The sequence below is a fragment of the Tamandua tetradactyla genome, chromosome 16 (assembly GCF_023851605.1).
Source record: "Tamandua tetradactyla isolate mTamTet1 chromosome 16, mTamTet1.pri, whole genome shotgun sequence".
Lineage (NCBI taxonomy): Eukaryota > Metazoa > Chordata > Mammalia > Pilosa > Myrmecophagidae > Tamandua > Tamandua tetradactyla.
The window spans coordinates 14,586,242-14,605,602 of NC_135342.1; the positions used below are offsets into that span (position 1 = coordinate 14,586,242).

The 19,361-nt window shown below is 49.9% G+C and overlaps 1 protein-coding gene across 1 annotated transcript; it reads right to left on the bottom strand.

The window, feature by feature from the left end:
- Window positions 1-4,349: 4,349 nt before the first annotated feature.
- On the bottom strand, window positions 4,350-13,947 carry CALM3 (calmodulin 3). Its single transcript, XM_077131361.1, has 6 exons — window positions 13,795-13,947; window positions 9,333-9,363; window positions 6,858-7,001; window positions 6,606-6,712; window positions 6,175-6,310; window positions 4,350-6,080 (listed from the first exon to the last, which is right to left on the bottom strand). The coding sequence occupies exons 1-6, from the start codon at window positions 13,795-13,797 to the stop codon at window positions 6,052-6,054; spliced, it is 450 nt and encodes a 149-aa protein (XP_076987476.1). The 5' UTR covers window positions 13,798-13,947; the 3' UTR covers window positions 4,350-6,051.
- Between the last annotated feature and the right edge of the window lie 5,414 nt (window positions 13,948-19,361).

Consider the following 19,361-nt stretch of genomic DNA (forward strand, 5'->3'; position numbering starts at 1 on the left):
TGCTTTCAAGATCCTCTCTTTCTCTTTGACCTCTGACATTCTAACTAGTAAGTGTCTTGGAGAACGCTTATTTGGGTCTATTCTCTTTGGGGTGCGCTGCACTTCTTGGATCTGTAATTTTAGGTCTTTCATAAGAGTTGGGAAATTTTCAGTGATAATTTCTTCCATTAGTTTTTCTCCTCCTTTTCCCTTCTCTTCTCCTTCTGGGACACCCACAACACGTATATTTGTGCGCTTCATACTGTCCTTCAGTTCCCTGATCCCCTGCTCAAAATTTTCCATTCTTTTCCCTATAGTTTCTGTTTCTTTTTGGAATTCAGATGTTCCATCCTCCAGTTCACTAATTGTAGCTTCTGTCTCTTTAAATCTACCATTGTAGGTATCCATTGTTTTTTCCATCTTTTCTACTTTGTCCTTCACTCCCATAAGTTCTGTGATTTGTTTTTTCAGATTTTCTATTTCTTCTTTTTGTTCAGCCCATGTCTTCTTCATGTCTTCCCTCAATTTATTGATTTGGTTTTTGAAGAGGTTTTCCATTTCTGTTCGTATATTCAGCATTAGTTGTCTCAGCTCCTGTATCTCATTTGAACTATTGGTTTGTTCCTTTGACTGGGCCATATCTTCAATTTTCCGAGCGTGATCTGTTATTTTCTGCTGGTGTCTGGGCATTTGATCAGATTTCCCTGGGTGTGGGACCCCGCTGGTTGAAAAGTTTTTCTGTGAAATCTCTGGGCTCTGTTTTTCTTTTCCTGCCCAGTAGGTGGCGCTCGTCTGTCTGCGGGTCCCACCAGTAAAAGATGCTGTGGCTCCTTTAACTTGCCAATCCGAATCTCTCAGTCGGCCCGGGAAACCGCGCGTGGAGGGGGGGTTGCCGGCCACCGCAGCTTGGGGGAGTGCCGGTCCAAATTGCCCAGCTGGCCCGAGATGCCAAGTGTGGCGGGAGAGCCCCGCTATCCAACGTTCCCAGTCGGACCGGGAAGCCACGTGTGTGGAAGGGACCCCGGTCGCCAGCCGACCCGGCCCGGGAAAGCACGCGCCTCTCGGGTATCTCATTGCAGCGGATTCTCCCTGCCCGTTCAGCCGTTCCAGAATGGGGTACACTGTCTTTTTGGTCTCTGTCGTGGCTCTGTCGTATTGTTTCTGTTTCTTTAGTTGCTGTTCTGGAGGAGGAACTAAGACCCGCGCGTCTTACTAAGCCGCCATCTTCTCCGGAAGTCCTCCTTAAAGATTTAATCACACTTTCCTCCATGGGCTCTCAGCACTTTCTCTCTCCACATGTAGCGAGCGGCAGACTGACATAGCAAAGATATTTGTTTATTGATTTGTCCCTCAGGCTTTCATCGATGGCTTACTATATGTTGGGTAGTATCCCTTTGAAACTGGGACATGGCTGTGATTGGTACAGTCCTGACCCTGCCCTCCTGGGGTTCACAGTCAAGTGGGGGAGACAGTGATGTCAGAACAGGCAGAGATGGGATGCGTAAGCCCAAGGAGGAGTCAGGGAGGGCTTCCCGGAGGAGTGATGGCTGAGGATTGAAAATGAGAAATTAGGAGTGTTTCTGTCTTGCTCACAGTTCTGACCGTGGTGTCTAATATCTCCTGTCTTCATTCATTCATTCATCCCACATACATTGTTATTGATTGAATTGTCTATCCCTAAAAAGATAGGTTCAAACCCAAAACACCAGTCTTGGGAATATGACTCTCTTTGGAAATAGGGTCTTTGAAGATGCTGTTTGTTAAGATGAAGCCAAACTGTATTAGAGTGGCCCTAATCCAATGTGACCGGTGCCCCCAGTAGACCATATTGGACACAGACAGCAGGAGAGAAAAGATGGTCACGTGACAGAGACAGACTGAGTTGTGCCATGGCCAGAACCCTAGAGGCTTCCCGAGGGAGAAAGCTCAGCCCACACCTACAGATTTCAGACTTCTGGCCTCCAGAACTGAGAGAATCAATTCCTGTTGCTTTAAGCCACGCAGTCTGTGGCACTTTGTTACAGCAGCCCCAGAAAACTGAGACCCCTCCTCTTGAGACTGCTCTATGCCTGGCGCTGTGCTGGGCGGGGCTGGCGGCGCAGTGGTGACCAACACAGCCCTGGCCCTACCTGGCCCACGACCCAGAGGGGGCACTAATAGCCACATAAGTATGACAATAAGCAGCTAAAAGCCATAATTGCAAGCTGTGACATGTGCCAAGAAGGCACAAGACAAGGATCTGTGAAGACGTATTTGAGGTGCCTGCCCTACTGATTCCAGAAGAGACAGCTCTCCCTGGGGTGTCTGTGCTCACTGCCCCCTCTACTGGTCATGTTGGGAATGACAGAAGTGGCACGAGAGCCACCACACTAAGGCAGCCTTCAGCAAGGGGAACCCAGATTGCTAGGGCTGGGCACCTCCCTGCCTGTCTTCCTACCTCATTGCCTCCTCTGGATCTCAACCCCCCAGATCATTCTGATCCCCAAATCCTATGCTTTTAATCAGCGCTTCCCCTTGCCTGCGTTGCTGTGTTGCCTATCATTATTTTCCCCCTTGGGCCCCATATTTTGAAAAGACTTCCAGACAGTCTGCATTATTAAATAATAATATTTAATTATTAAATAATCATGACTTCCCTTTCCCATTCTTTATTAATCAAAGGCACACAGGTGGCACTCAGCTTCTAATGGACAGGGGCAAGCACAGAGGGGAGTTGACTGCAGTCTGAAATGAAAAAAAATTTGGAGTTTCTGTGTTTGCATGTGTGATCCCCACAGATCAGAAATCATCTCCTTGGGGTCAGACCTGGCTCGAATTCCACCTCTTTCACTTCCAACTTCATGACCTCAGAGTGACTTCACGTCCTTGGGCCTCAGCTTCCTAGTCTACAAAATGGGTAGTAATAGCTTCCAGCCCAAATGACTGCTTCAAGGATTCAATGAGATCATGGACAGAGCAGTTGGAACAGAGCTTGAGAAGGAAGCACCCAATAAATACACATACAGTAAGTTTCTGAGCACTTACTATATACCTCAGGCCCGGTTCTTAATCCTATATCAAATCTTCACCTCAGGCGCTGGAGGTAGGGACTGTTACCCCCATTTTACAGACTCCAGACACAGTGAAGTCATCTGCCCAAAGCCATAAAGGCAGCGGCTAGAATACTAAGGCCCCAGACCCTGAGCTCTTGTCCGTTATGTTTTACTATCCTACTGAATGCCAAACCACTGCCCGTGGCAGGGGAGTGGCAGATAAAGGGGACACAGAAGCTGGGGCTTTAGAAGATGGTTCCCTACTCCCAACTGCACCACCCCCAGCGCTGGGCTCTGATGAGTGCCACACACTACAGATCCAGCCGGATGTCTCCTCTACAAGGCAGGCCTGAACTCGGCCCTGCCCCGCAGCAGCCCCTGTCCCCGCGGGATTCCCTAAGCCTCTCCATCTTCCCAAGGCTGGGCAAAGATGAGTGGAAAGATTTTATTCCACTGAATTCTTTCTCTGAGCCTCTGTTGGATTCCTGCCCGGTCCCCAGGATTGAGTGTGAGCAGCTCAGAAGTTGAAGACAATGCTTCTTATTTCTCATTCCCCATGTCCCTTTTAGGGGGAGCATACCAGATATGTACTGGGATGGAGAGGCAGGGACGTGTATTTTGGGAAAAGCTCCCCCGAATGACTATTATAGCACCTCTGGACTGGGTGGCCTTTCTTCTCACATCCCCACTAACAATGAAATAAATGAGCTTTCTTTAGTCTGCAGTTGTTTGGGGTTGCTTCAAATCTCCAAACATACCCTACAGTTGACTGTGAGCTCTAATAATATGGTATATTTGGACTGCCTAGCTGATGCTGACTGAATGAGTGGACATGAGGCCCCACCCTAGAGCACCTCATTGAGAATCACCCCTCAATGAGGCAGTGGACACACTGCCCTGGCCTAGTCTCACTGGATTCCTTTCGGTTCCACAGTGTGCTGTTTCTCGCCTGCTGCCCTGGGGATGCCCATCTCTCTCCATACCCGGATAACTGGGCCCTGCAGCATGTCAGACCTCCCCTCACAGCTGCCTCAGGGCGCATTTGGCAGTATTTCTGTGACTGATACAGCTCCCTTTCCTCCTCCAGGGCAGGGGCTGGTCGCTCTGATGCTGGGTTAGCCAGAAACAGGGAGGACAGCATTCTGCCCCTAGCAGCCTGGCAGTCACGCTGGGACCAGAACTACCATTCAGGGGCACTGCCCTCTGTTGCATGGACCACGACAGGACTTTAGACATTTATAGCGAGCATGGAGGAAAGAAAATACTCCTCCATGGAGGGCAGAGGAGTCCAAGAACTACAGGGAGCAGGTTCAGAAACTGAGACAAGAGGGGCAGAGCCAAGTCAGGTAGTCACTGTATTTTATTGGAAAACATTGATATATATTTTTCTTCACAGCTTGAACTGAACACAATATTGCCCGGTTTAAAAAAAAGAAAAACACAAAAAACCCAAAACACTCCAAAAATGTCCACAGCTTCACGCCGACCTGCCCTTAACCTCAGCTCTTGGCTGGGACTCCTGCTATGGCCCATCCCTCCCCTCCCTTGAAGACTGGGTGCCAGAGGGTGGATGAGAAGATTCTCAAAACTGGGCAGGTCCCAGGAAAAGCCACTCGATTGACCTGGGCAGTAGAGGATGGTGGGGGGACAACCAGATGAAATGAACAGTAAAAGGAAAAAAGGAAAAAATCCAGACGACTGAACTGCCCGCATTGACTTACTTGTCCCAGAGGCAAAAGTCAGAAGCAAGGTCACGGATCATGCTCTCCGCTGGGGGAGTGTGGGGTCAGGCGGGTGGGCAGGGGGCCGGGATGGGGAGGAGGGCATGAGAGGCAGCACAGATGAGAGGAGGCCACGCTAAGTCGCCACGGAGAAGTGCGAGGGGCCGGCTGACCAGGAGGCAGAGGCTGCCCCGACGGGTGGCCCTCCGGGCGGCCAGCGACAAGACTGTTTATTGCAGGCCTGTTCTCTCGATAACATGGTGGGGCACAGCTGCCCTTCCCCACCTTCAGCTAGCCAGGCATGTTTTTTGACAAAATTAAAAAGTTTTAAGGGACATAGAGGGGGAAAAGAAAACAACAAAAAAGGGTAACCAGCACACTGCAAACTGACCTTCCTCACATCCATTCCAGTGATGGGACCTCAACATGGGGCGGGGTGGGGCGAGGGGGCATGAGGAGGGAGCGGCACAGGACATTAGCACCAGGTATTGACATGAGAGCTGAGATCGCTTTAGGAACGTGGGCACGGACAAATCTGCAGCCTGGCAAACTGAGCAGCCCCTCTCCCCCAAGTCCACCCTCAGAAAGCCAAACAGAGATGGTTTCAAAATAGCAGCCAGCGGGATCTGAGTGTCGTCCACTCTTTCTTTCTATCCTTCCTGTCTTGTCGGCCCCCTCGAGTGGGACCAGAAGGCCTGCTTCCCCAACCCCCCTGCCCCTCAACCCTCTCCTGGGCCACTCCCAGTCACCACCTTAGCTGCTCACTCCCCCAAAGTCCTTCTGGAATGCCTCTCTTTGCACCCCTGCCCCAAAAGGCTGCTGGGACCTGCACATGGAATCACAGGGCTGGTTGCATGCAACAGCAAAGGGCATGCTCTCCTGCCTGGGTAAGGGCCTCTTCCCTGCCCTGGCAGGTTCTGGGACAGGGCTGGCAGCCACCCCAGCACCCAAAATAAGATGACAAATGAAAGGAAACAAACCAAAACTGAGGAGAGCCACCCGGGCTGGAGGAGGGCAGAGGCTCCCTACGGGGAATGGAGATGGGGTGGGAGGGGAGTTGAGAATGCATCAGGCCTTGGAAGATGTAAGGGAAGTGGGGAGGGCAAAAGGCAGAGATGAGGGGGCATGGCAGGAGACTCAAGGAGGAAGGAGAAAGAGCAATCATGCAGCTTGGGACAAATCTTTTGTTACTTTATCAGATTCTCAGTCAATCAATTGGTGTTTGCTAGAACCAGGGTACGCAGGGGGAGTGTTGAAGAGAGTGCGCGCGCGAGGAGAGAGAGATCAAGAGAACGGGCATCACCAGCTGCCCAGGGCCTTCACTTTGCAGTCATCATCTGTACAAACTCTGTAAAGTGAAACAGACGAACGGAGTCAGGCGGACCAGCAGGGCTGAGCCCCAAGCGGCCCCCTTGACACGAGGGATCTGGGCACTGACTCACCTTCATAATTGACCTGGCCGTCTCCATCGATGTCGGCCTCTCTGATCATCTCATCCACCTCCTCATCGGTCAGCTTCTCACCCAGGTTCGTCATTACATGACGCAGCTCTGCAGCGCTGATGTAGCCATTTCCATCCTGGGTGTGGGGGTAAAGGCTTTGGGCTCGAGGCATCCACTGAGCATGTCCCCCAGTGGGAAAGAGGCAGCAGGGCAGGGATCACTGGCTTCCCTCATGTGGCAGGTGAGGAAACTCAAGCCCCAAGGGGGGTCCCTAATGTAGCAGCGCAAGTTGGCTGCGGGGCTAGCACTAGGACCCAGGCCTTCTGGATATGGTGTCTCGGTGGCTGGGGTTTCTGGGGCCATACTGGTTCTATTTCTCTGCCTGGAGAGTAGCCTCAGTCACTGAGGATGCCTGGGAGAGGGCTGTTTACCTTGTCAAAGACGCGGAACGCCTCTCGGATCTCCTCCTCGCTGTCTGTATCCTTCATCTTTCTGGCCATCATGGTCAAGAACTCTGGGAAGTCAATGGTCCCGTTCCCTAGAAGGGGGGAAGGGAGGGGACATTCTCTTGGTCCAGGCCCAGGAGACATCCCCAGAACCTTGAGAAGGGAGATATGGGCTCATCCATGGCCCCTGGAGGTGACCAGGAGAGGGGCTGCCCCCTATCCACTCCTGGGGCTCACCATCTGCATCCACCTCATTGATCATGTCCTGCAGCTCTGCCTCAGTAGGGTTCTGTCCCAGGGATCTCATCACTGTCCCCAACTCCTTGGTGGTGATAGTGCCATCTCCATCCTTGTCAAAGAGGGAGAAGGCCTCCTTGAACTCTGGGGGAAGAAGGGGGAACAAACCAGAGTCAATATGAGCATAGCAAAATCCTTACCTCTGGAGACCGGACTCCATCCCTAGAGAAAGGCCAAAGGAGTCAGTCTCACCTGAAGAAACCAAGACAAGATTCAATTTCAGTTCAACCTTCTCCCCTCTCTCCTCAGGAAGAATCCTTTCTTCTTTCAGTCAATATGTGGACACCTACTTTGCCGGGTAAAGTTACCTATTTGTTCATCCTAGCTCAGTGAAGAGGGCAATGGGCTGAAGCAGTTATCTGAGAATTCTACATTTCTTTCTGGCTCTGGCTTTGGCCTTTTCCTCTCAAAGGATGAAATGGTCCAATGTCATAGAGTGGATGCAGAGTGCCTAAGCAAGCTTCTCCATCTCAAGGGTGCCAGTCAAGGTCAACTGGCTGGGAAAGGAAGAGGGGAAGTGGAATGCCTTTGGTCTGCCTGAAGAGGAACTACAGGCACTGAATCCCCTGCCTGGTACTGCCAGCCCAGATCCCTCGGGTGTTACCGGCTTCCAGAGGAGGAGCTGAGTGGCTGTGTGTGGTGAAGTGTGGGGGTGTTCGGCATTACAGCATGGCTGACGGACAGTGCATGGGGGAGGATGGATGACGGGAGAAGGGGGGCTGGTTGTCAAGCCAGGAGGATGAGGAGTTAGTGGTGCTGAGTGGGAAGGCCACAGCTGGGGACGCATCAGGAGCAGGGAGAGAAGCACGTGGCTCCTGTCTTCCCACTGGGCCCATTTTGGCACCTGGTGCTCTCCTACCCCCAAGCCCTCAGGGAACAGATGCCTGGCAGCCTATTCCCAGAGGGTGTGGGCTGGGGTGAGGCGGTGGACAGTTTGCTAATGGCAACAGGGTGAAAAATGGTTGTGTGTGTTTGTGTTACCTGAGAGTAGAGTTGGGCTAAGGGTGGGAGGTGGGGTGGGAATGACATATATAGCCAGGTGGCTGTGACTATTGATCTCCTGGCCCTGGGGAAATGGTAGGGTTTCTTTGGGGATGCTGACACCTCCCCTGCTGAGGCCCTGTTGCTCTTAGGGGATATGGAGTGGGCCAGGTAAATACCTGAGCTCACGATCAGTAAACAACAGGCTTTCCTTTGTGGGTCCCCAGAGCTACCTGGGACCAAAGTTCAGTAGCTGAAGGAGTGACTATGTGTTTGGTGGGATAGGACCGGCAGGGAGAGGGAGAGAGAGGAGAGAAGGCAAGTCCATTCCTGCTTCTGTCCACCTCAGAAGCCAGCCTGCAGTGTTTTTTCATGTAGCCCATTTAACCTGACAGCAAAGGGGAGGGGGGGTAGTGGAGGTGGGGGAAGCTGGTGGGAAAGAAGAGCCCATTCTCTGAATTTTTCCTCTTGCCTACTCTGTGCTGGCTAATGGCTATGGAGAGAAATCAAGAGTGGTGCCCTCAGGGAGCTCATGTCCGGGAAAAGGGGGGGGGGGGCATGGAAACACAGTCACTCACACAAGAATTCCCGCAGCTGTGACCACTCTGGGGCTTTGAGGCCTACTAAAACAAATTTGATGGTGATCGAGGGATTTCTTTTTGCTTACTCGGAGACAAGTGATTATTCCTCTATTCATTTATTTAGCTAACAAAAATTTGTGGGGCACCTAGTATGTTGTAGGCACTGAGGATACAACAGGGACCATTGAACAAAGTCCCAAACTCAAGGAGCTCACATCTAGTGACAGAAGTAACAAGGCATAATAAAATATGCTACAAAGGAAAACAGTACTGTTGAATATTGGAGGAAAGTTTTCATTTGAAAACAGGGGTCCCGGAAGGCTTTTCAGAGGTTAATATTGAGCTGAGACCTGAAGGATGAGGTAGACTGCCTATGTGGAGAGCTGGGGGAAAAAGCATTTCTGCCCTAAGAGAAAGGAGTGCAAACACATGAAAAGGCAAATGCAAAGTATAGGGAAGGGCAGAAGTGGGAGTGACGAGACATCTCCTGGGGGGCCCTTAAAGTGGGACAGGAGCTATGCAGCTCCAATGGGAGGCGGGGAGATCACCTTCTAAGCCTATCTAGCTGGAGGTGGGACAGACAGCTTGGTTCACCCGCAGCTACTGACCTTAAGGACCATGGTGACCCACAGCCAGGGGAGGAACAAAGCCTTCACCACCACGGGCGGGTCCACCTTAGGACCCTGGGGTCTGGGCTTAACAGGATGCTGATGTGCTCTTATAAACATCTATCAACATTCTAAGCAAAAGGCACAGGTTTATCTTTTAGATGTCACTCCTGGGGGTGAGATTGGATGGGAATGCAGAGGACTGCCTGATGCAGGGTTCAGGGGAAGGGGGTAGGGGAGCTCACCTGCAATCTGTTCCTCGGTCAGCTGGTCAGCCTGCAAAAGCAGGAAGGAGAAAGTTAGGCACAGGGCCGCTTGGCCAGCACTGATACAGCTTCCCCACCTGGCTGGCCCACTCTGAGTGAGACCAGCTCCACATGGTATTGCTGGGGAGCAAGGATGGTACATGCCAGAACATGGGGCCTGAGATACAGCAAGGGCCAGGGATAAAGCCTGGTTATGTATGAAGCTGGACCTAGGCTGGGCTGGAGCCCAAGCCCCAAAACTTCCAATCTCTCCCCAGGGCTTTGGAGTTGCAGAGTGTGTGGAGACATGCCTGCTCCAGCCCTAAACCAGCTGCACTGACCAGAGGGGTGGTGCAGGGCACAGGTCGGGTGTTGATACTAACGGCTGCTGCTGGGAGCTCTGGGGCTGAGTGAAGGGCACAGTTGCCCTAGAGGCCTAATCAAGCAGCTCTAGAAGTTTCCAAATCGAAACAGGCCAGTCCCTGGGCAGGGCAGAGAGAGGATGTCTGGGACTGATTTTGCCCGTTTCTGTGCTACCTATTTGGAATTGCTAGGTCCAGATTAGGGTGGAACCACACTGGGAAAAAATTCTTCCAACCGGTAGCTCTGAGTTGCTCTGAGCATTGAAGGATATCTCAGTCGGGCCAAAGGTAGTCACTCAACCCAGCCTCTCCACCCCTTGCACAGAGGGTAGAGCAGGACACCATTCTGTTGTTTCTTTTGGGCAAGGGGGACAAATGTTGGGGAGGGGACTGCAGCAGTCAGCAGCCAGAGCCAAAGGATACAGAACTGAAGTTGGCTTCCTCAGCAGTGCTGCAGTTTTTAACCCTTCCCAGTTCTGGCCACTCTGGGGCCATGGCTGGTCTGTGGCAGGTAGCCTTTGCTGCATGCTAGGTTTGGGGGTAGGGTAAAGGCTAGGCAGAGAATAGCTTTTCCTTCACTGTGCTGGGAATCTGCAAGATACAGTGATCTTTATGGGGAAGATGCTAGATGGAGGGTTAAGACCCAACATTTAGCTTTAGGCAGTTAGAAGAAAGATTTCCCTTGTTTTTTGTGAATGCTATCAAGATGATATTATCCTCTTTAGACCACTGTTTGAATCCAGGCTACTATTTCCCTTCCTCTACTTTCTTTCACAATTAGGGGAGAGAAGTTCCAAAGTCTACAGCACACTCAGTCTTGAGTCAGAACCTCAGAAACTGATGCAAACTTTTCTATTTGCATCATTCCAGATAGAGCTTCCATAGTAGGCTAGCAAACAAACCCCTCCTCACTTTCTTCCCAAATATTAAGAGCTGCTGGTTTAAAATGTCTCCCCTTCACCCCTCAAGGGAAGTGGAACTTGAGGCCAATTCCTAAATAGGCAGAATGGGAGGGGAAACCATTTACAGTGACAGAAGGGAGACGGCCGAGGGAGGGGAAGAAGGAAGTAGAGGAAAAAAACACCACATATGCACTTTCTGGAAAGTGCATAGTCTAAAGGGAAGGTTAAGAGATCAAATGAAGACCCCTCTGCACTGTCTTCAAAAGACCCTGCTTGTTGGCTCCTAAATGCCATCCTGGCAGTCTCAGACTCATGAACCCCTTGCTCATCCACTGCCCTGGCTCCCAGAGGCACAGAAGTCTGGGCTGATCCCCAGGTCCTGATACCAGAGGAAGCTGCTTGGGGAAAGTGAGAAGAGAGGCTGGGCTTCTGGTTACTAAGGCTGGGGCTGTGCCAGGGGAGGGGGCAGATGAAGAACAGAGCCAAGAGGAGTGCTGTCATTCCATCTGCTTCTCATTTCTACCCCTGGCCTAGACTGGAAAGAGCTAGTCCCATCGGGGACCTCCACCTACCCCAGCAGTCTGCACCACGCCAAGGCAGCCTGGTTCTCTCCCACCTTCGGGCAGCACTACAGAGTGCTGGGGGTTGGGGCCAGGAGGCTTTGACAGGTTGCAGAATGCCCAAGGAAGGCTCTGAAGGCTGGTGTCTGCCATTTTCCAGAGAGGAGCTGTGAGATGCAGATGAGACGCTGCCACGTTCTGTTACAGGGTTGCTGCAAATAGGCGTGGCTCTGCCTGTCGGATCTGCCACTTTTCTCCCCATTTAGGAGACCTTCTCGTCTGCTTAGTAAAGGAACAGCCCCAGCTCCAGGGCTCCAGATCTCAAAGTATGGCTACTGCCCAGAAAACTGATTATTTGGTGAGCAATCATCAATGGGGATCCCCCTCTTAGGGCTTTTCCCCTTTTCAGACTGAAAAATTTAAGCTTTCACCAAAAACAGTCTCCAAAATAACCCAGCTAGTCTCCTGCCTCCTTAACCCTCATATCAGGATCCAGCAAGGGGTTAGAGAAGGATAAAATTGTTGGGGTGGGGGAGGGAAGAGTGTATTATTTCCCTGCCTTGCCCCAGCCAATGCCAGAGAGCAGTGTTAGATGAGATCAGAAACCAAGGCCAGGGCCCCTTATACGGGCCAAAGAGGAGCCACGGAGCTCAGGCCAAAGTCCAAGGCCAGTTAACAGTGACTTATCCCACCCATATCTTGCTGATTACCAATGGATAGAAAAACTGGTCAGGGTCAAAATTCAGGTCCCTATTTCAGAGGTGGGGACCTCTTGGCCCCTGCTAGTACGTCAGGGCCTCCTTAGCAAGGTTTTGCTGGGGAAATGGGGCAGCGGCAAGAGAAGCCTTCGGGTCTGTGTCAGCAAGTGTGAGATCTGATCCATAGCAGCGGCTGCCTGTCCTCCCCAGCCTCGCCACGGAAGATGGTTGGGCATGGCTCCGCGGCCGAGTCTGAGGGAGCTATGGGTGTCGTGGGTGGCAGGGAGTAGGAAAGAACATGTCTTCTCCTTTCTCTCAAAGCCTGAGAGGCATGACTTAACGGAAGCCCGCACTGAGTGTCCTGAATGGCACAAGTGGCCCTCAGGCCAATGAAGGAGTCCCTCAGGGGGTCCTCTTTGGCTGAGCTCTGCAGCCTCCACCCTGTGGGCATGGGGAAACAGGCGTCCGATTGTCACCGACGCCACACTGTACTGCGCTGTCATTTGGCACAAGTGAGGAGATGCAGAATGGTGCATGGAGATGGAGAGCATGAGAAAATCTGCCCTCTTGTTTGGAAGAGACAGCGTTTTTAGCCTGCCAGGGGCAGCAAGAGGTGATTTACGTTTTTAAAAAGCTGGTTGGTTTGATGCACCCCAAACTTTGATCCTCCACCTTCGTTTCATGCGGCTTCAGTGCGCAACAGGGGCCGGGACAACTCCGCCCACCCACTCCCCCTGTTCTGGTGCCTTCAGCCCTAACCCATTCTTGGGGGGGGGGGAGGGGGGAGAGGAAGGGGTGCCGGCAAAGGGTGGAGTCACACTCACCACCTAGGCAGCCCACTCCCCATCCAGACCCAACAGTCTTTGTCCCAGCCTTTCTCTGGAGACTCCTACCTCCAAACCTGGGCCCATCTTTGCTGCCATTCATTCCTTTCTCTTTCTTTTCTATTGCTCCCCAGCACCCTTTCAACCTCATCTCCCACCACCCAAGCAGCAGTCCTCCCCCCCCCAAAACAAAACAAAACACGACAAAACACCTCCCTTCCTAGTTCAATAGCCTTAACGCACTAGTCATCTCAGGACCTTTCCTAACTACCCCCCAAATTAACCACAGGACCCCCTGATCTCTTACTACTAGAGAGCATCAGCTTGGCCATCCCTTTTTAACCACCTCCACCACCGGCTCCCTCCCAGTTCCGCAGGCTTCAAGAGCATCTTCTAACCTCCCTGCTATCCACCCCAGCCTCCTTCTCCTCTAAGCTGCACCTCACCCTCCTCCTCTGCAATGCTGGTCTTCCCAGACTCTCCAAGGACTGAATCTGGAGAAGTGACCCCCTCCCCCATCCCTGACTCTGTCCTTGGCCCCCAGGGGCCTGGTGGCCACCCTACTCCACCCAGGCCCAGCCACCCACGGACACCTGGTGGGGAGTGCCCCAGCAGCCCGGCGTCCCTCCGCTCCCCCTTTCCTACATCCTCTCGGGACCCAAAACCTTACTGAGAGCCCAAATAACCTCTTCCAGAGATAATATTTCTCATCTCTCCACCCTACCCCCACACCCGGGGCCCAAATATCCCACTGTAGAGACCAAACGTCCTCCTGTGACGGTCCAGATGGTCATCTTGGGCTTAAATGCCCCTTTAGAGGGCTAAGATGCCCATATGGGGATCTAAACTCTCCCATTTTCTGCTAAAATCCGCTTTTGGAGGCCCCAAAGTGCCCGTTCGGATCCAGACGTCCCGCTCTGGGTTCAAATGGCCCCCCGAGGGGTGCAGAAAGTCCATTCAGGGCTCAAACGCCCCTTTCCGTGGGGGTGGGGGGTCCAGGGATTCGGGTCGCGGCCCGAACACCCCACACTGGGGCTCAGTCGCGCTCGCGGGGGTCCTGCCCTGCCGGGCCCGCCTCAGAGTCCCCAACGCCGGCGGCCCCTCAGCCTCACTCACCATGGCGAGGCCGGGGTATCCGGTGCGCGGGGATCAAGGCTCCTCCGGCGGCGGCAGCAGCTGCAGCAGCTCGAGCTCCACCGCGCGTCCGCGCCTCCACACTCACTGCCCGCAGCGCGCGCCACCGCCGCCGCCGCCACCGCCCGCCCCAACGGTCCCTCAACGGCCGCCGCGCGCGCCCCACCTGGCCCGGCCCCGCCCCGCCTGGCCCGCGCGCCGCCGCACTGCGGCTCCCTCGGATCCCTCCGCGCCCCGCTGCCCACTGACGGACCCCGCGCAGGGCCGGATTTACTGCCGGCCGCGCGCACGCGCGCACGCGCGCTCCCGCCTCGGAACTACTTTCTGTCGCCCCGCGCCCCGCCCCCCTGTGCCGACTTTACTTGGCTCTCCGGCGGAGGGGCACCGCTCAGCGGCGCGTGACGCGTCCCTATGTGAGCGGCGCCACTATTGGACGTGAGCCATGGCGGAAATGAGAGCGCGGTGCCGATTCGTCCGGCCTTCCCTGCAATGCGTCAAACTGGGGCGAGCCACTGCGTGGTGGTGGTGGGGAAGGCTGTAATGTGTGAATGCATGCAGCTCTGAGGCGTAGCTAGGCAAAGTAGCTATTAGGGAAGCAAATACATTGCCTTCATGACCGGAGAGTGTTAAAAGGGTTGTCGAAAAACGCAGAAGGACTCGCTTGGCTCTCCCCTTTGAGAGATGAAAGATGGTTCGGTCTAAAATGCTCGGGTTGGGAGCCCCGCCCCTAACTATGGTCCCTCCAGGCGGCGGGGTCTCCAAGCTTCCGCCCATACCCTCCAGATTTCGTCCCCGTTACCGGTCTCTGCGCCCTAAAATGCACTTTCTGGGTTTGCAGGACCCGTATCTAAGATCCACTCCTGATCTGTTCAGGGTCTGTGAAAGTGAGAGCGTCCCAGGACAACTTCTGGGAAGAGAACATTATTTCAGTCATTCATTCAGTAAGCAGGAATTGGACATCCGCTGTATGCCGGGATCTGTGCTTGGCTGGATTGGAGAGAACATATTCCCTAACCGTTCTCGTGTCATCTCCTGGAGACGGACTCTCTCACCTCTGGCTTCAGGGAAAAAAAGGTTGATGGAAAGGTTAGATGAACCTATTTGTTAACTGGAGCTCAGATAACACCCCTGTTTTCTGTTTGGAATAGGAGCTGCCATTCTCTTACATTCCTCACCACGACCACAGTGATTGGCTGAGGGATGAGCTAGTCAGTCAAGCTGGCCAATCATATGTCCGACCCAGAACAGAATGTAGGCTGAGCCAATCAGAGTCCTTTCCTGAGTTTTTAAATCTAGAACCGGAAGAGAAGCCTTTTCCTCTTGAGTGGCGGAGTTGTGTGGCGGTTTCCCATCCCCTCCTTCCCACCTTGTGGAAGAGACTGTCTAGAGGAGGGGAATAGAAAAGTGACATGGGGGAGAAGCAAGGAGGAGATGGGGAGAGAGAGTCCTGTTCAGTTCCCCAGTTCCCATACTCTTGAGGCCATTTGCACCACATCTTGCCAGAATTTTGATTACATGAACCATGTTCCCGGAAGAAGGAAGAGGAAGCGGAATCTGGTGAACATACATTATGATCCCAGTCACAGAGAACCATTTGACAAGCCCTATGGGAAAACCAAACACAAACATTTATGAAATCTTAGCCATTCTACTTGTAAATACATCCTTGATGAGTGGCTTTTGGATATTTTTGACCGAGTTTCACAGTAAAAACATTTTACATATATGTTATACACACGCACATATACACAGAAACAAAAGTTTCAGCAACAGAACTTACCTTTACCATGTGTAATGCACTGTGATATTTTCTTATCTATTCTTTCACAATTTCAGTAAAGATGCTGGTTGTGACCTGCTAAATTGATTCCACTACCCTTTGATGGATTGCAACTCACAGTGTGAAAAATACTGTCTTAATAGAACTCTCAACATGTACCTGCACAAGGGATGTGTTCAGAGTCTTTGGTCTTTTATTTCCGTGATTTGCAGAAATAATTTTTATCTTTCTCAATATTTATTTAACAAACACACAAAGTGTTTATAGTTTACAACCAGAAATGGTTCTAGTACCTTAGAGCTGTGCTGTTCAGTGTGGTAGCCACCAGCACATGTTGCCATTGAGCACTTGAAATGGGGCTAATGCTGCATTTTGAAAATATGATATTTTTGGATATTATTGGGTGAAATAAAATATATTATTAAAATTACTTTCAATGATTTCTTTTTCACTTCTAGAAAATTTAATATTACACACATGACTTGCATGATATTTCTGTTGTCAGTACTGGTCTAGAGATATGAATAAATTTAATTCTTGTATTAACCTTATGAGGTAGGTCCTATTATCATCTCCATTCTAAAGAAGAAGACACAGAAGCACAGAGACATTAAGTTACTTGCCCAAGGTTGCTAGTTAGGAAATGATAGAAGCAGGGTTGGAACTCAGGTTGGTTTCAGGTTCCATGCTCTAAACACTACACTCTATTTCCAATCCATGCTAGATTTTTGTCTAGTATAAGCATTTCAAGCTATACATTTCTGTCTAAGTCCTGTTTTAGCTGCATTCCATAAATTTTGGTATGTTACATTTTGAATTTTATTGAGCTCAAAATATTTTCTAATTTCTCTTGTGATTTTCCTCTTTAACTCCTAAGTTATTTACAAGTGTGCTTAAATTTCAAATATTTGGGCTTTTCCTATGTCTTGCTAATGATTTCTAATTTAATTCCATTGTGATCAGAGAACATACATTGCATGATTTCAATCCTTTAAAATGTATTGACTTATTTTATGCTCCAGTATATGGTATATCTTGGTTAATTTGTGTGTACACTTGGAAAGGAGTATTCTAACAATGTCAATTAAGTCTCATTGTCAGTTCTATATCCTTACTGCTTTTTTTGTCTACTTGTTCTACCAGTTACTAAGAGAGTAGTGTTAACATATCTAAGTATAATTGTGGATATATCTGTTTTTCTCTTTGACCAGTGAACTTTTGCTTCATGTATGTTGAAACTCTGGTATTGAGTGCATACACATTTATGATTGTTGTATCTTCGTGATGAATTAATCCTAAACCTTTTATAGTTACAAAGTGACCTATTTTTTTTCTTTTGTATGCTGTATGGTGAGGGTCACATTTCATTGCTTTTCCATGTGACTGTCTCATTGCAGCACCATTTGTTGATTTTTTTTGGAAGTTCATGGGTGGGGAATCGAACCCCGGTTTTCCTTATGGCCGGGGAGAATTCTACCACTGAACTACCCTCCTATCCCCTCCTCTTTGTTTTTGGTAACTTTCTTTGTTCTGAAGTCTGCTGGGTCTGATGTTAATATGGCCACTCCAGGTTTCTTAAACATTATTTGCATGGCGTATACTTCTATTATTATTTTACTTTTAGCCTAACTCTATCATTATATTTAAAATATATTTCTTGTGGACAGCATATAGTTGGGTATTGATTTTTTTTTTTTTTCAAGTGGAAGAAATTTAAGGCTGGGGGAGCAGGGAGGTGCTCTGACCCTGTAATGAGGGTGTTTTTTCTTTGGGGGGCGGGGAGGAGGCTGGCCAGGATGGGCTGGGGCTTAGCTTTATGATTCACTCGTGTGAAGGGCCTTTGGACTCTAGGCCACTGAGCCCCTGCCTGCCCTCGAGACCAGAGCCAGGCGGGGCGGAAACTTCCTGGTCGGTGGGCGCTCGTGGTGGCATCCGGCCCTGGGCCTCTCCTCTACCTTGCTGGTTTGAGCCTCAGGGTGGGGACCAGGTCCCCCGGCGCCCAGGAAAAGCAGGGTTTCGGCTAGTCCCGCGGGTGCAGCCGGGGAAGGGTTGGGAGGGGAGGGCGTGGGGCCCAGCGGATTTCAGGTCTTGCCTTTTTTAAATCTACTCAGAAAATCTCTGTATTTTAACTTGAATGTTCAGCCCATTTGTAGTTCATGTGGTAAATTGTATGGTTTGATTGAAGTCTGCCATCTTTCTGTTATTTTCTCTTCGATCAATCTGCTCTTTGTTCCTCTTTACTTGTCTTCTTTTAGGTTAATTTTGTGTTTTTTAGTATTTCATTCTGTCTTCTCTCTGTTTTTTTTTTTTTTTAAACAAACTTGTTACTTTAGATCAGGGTTAGAGTTACAGAAAACTTGCAAAGATAGTACAGAGAATTCCCATATACTCCACACCTAATTTTCTCTATTATTAACACATTACATGAGTTTGGTACATTCGTCACAACTAATGAACCAATATTGATATGTTATTATTAGCTAACACTCATACTTTATTCAGGTTTCCTTAATTTTTATCTAAGTCCTTTTTCTGTTCCAGGATCCCATCAAGGAAAAGTACATGGCATTTAGTTGCCGTGTCTCCTTAGTATCCTCTGGACTGGGATGATTTCTTAGATTTTTCTTTGATGCTTTGATGACTTTGACAGTTTTGAGGAATGCTGGACAGGTATTTTGTGGAATGTCCTTCAATTGGTCTTATTTTTATTTTTTCTCATGAGTAGACTGGACGTATGGGCTTGGGGAAAGAAAATTGCAGAGGTGAAATGCCATTCTCATGTTTTATCGAGAGTTTTAGCACTTCCTTAGATTATTAACCTTGATCGTCACCTGGAAGATGCAGTGTTTGTCAGATTTTTCCACTATAAAGTTATTTTTGTTGGAAGGAAGTCACTCTGCGCAGCCCATGCTTCCAGAGTGGGGGATTGTGCACCATTTCCTTGAGGATGGAGTATCTACATACATAATTTAGAGTTCTTCTGCATGGGAGATCTATCTCCCCCACTTGTTTATTTTTTCAATGATTTTATTTATATCTGTATGGACTCATGGATATTTATTTTATACTCTGGGTTATAATCCAATATCATGTTATTTTGTAGCTCAGATTGTTCTAGCATTGACCTTTGGGAGTTCTTTTCAGTTGGCTCCTGTGTCCCTTTGACATACCCTTATCATGTATGTGCTTTAGCACTTCCTTAGACTCCGGAATTACAAAATGGTCCATTACAGTTGCAAGGATTATCTCGTATATTCCCTGCCCCAGCCCTGGAATCAATAATTTCTCTAAGGAACCTGGGGTCCTTTTTATAGAGAACGATGCTAGAAACCGAGGTCTGGACTCTGAGTATGCTCATTGCTCTTGATTATTGTATTTTTTTAAAAAAACTATCTTTTTGCATTATTTTTTAGTGATTGCTACACACATCTTTAAGTCATCACAATTGCTCACTTATCCATAATTTTTACCTCATATTAAGTTTCCTTAAAAAAAAAAGTGTCTTACATGACAGTTTTGAGGAATGCTGGACAGGTATTTTGTGAAATGTCCTTCAATTGGTCTTTTTAAAATTTTTTCTCATGAGTAGACTGGACTGAAGGCAGAGACAGCCCAGAACCAGTTCAGTGGCTCAATCATGTAACCAAGGACCTTTTCCCCTCCTGCTGTGACATCCTCAATATTTTCTGTCTTCAGGTTCATTATTTTATTGCAAGGTGGCTGCCACAGTTTCAGACATCAGTTCCAAGAACAGTTTCCAGAGTTAAGA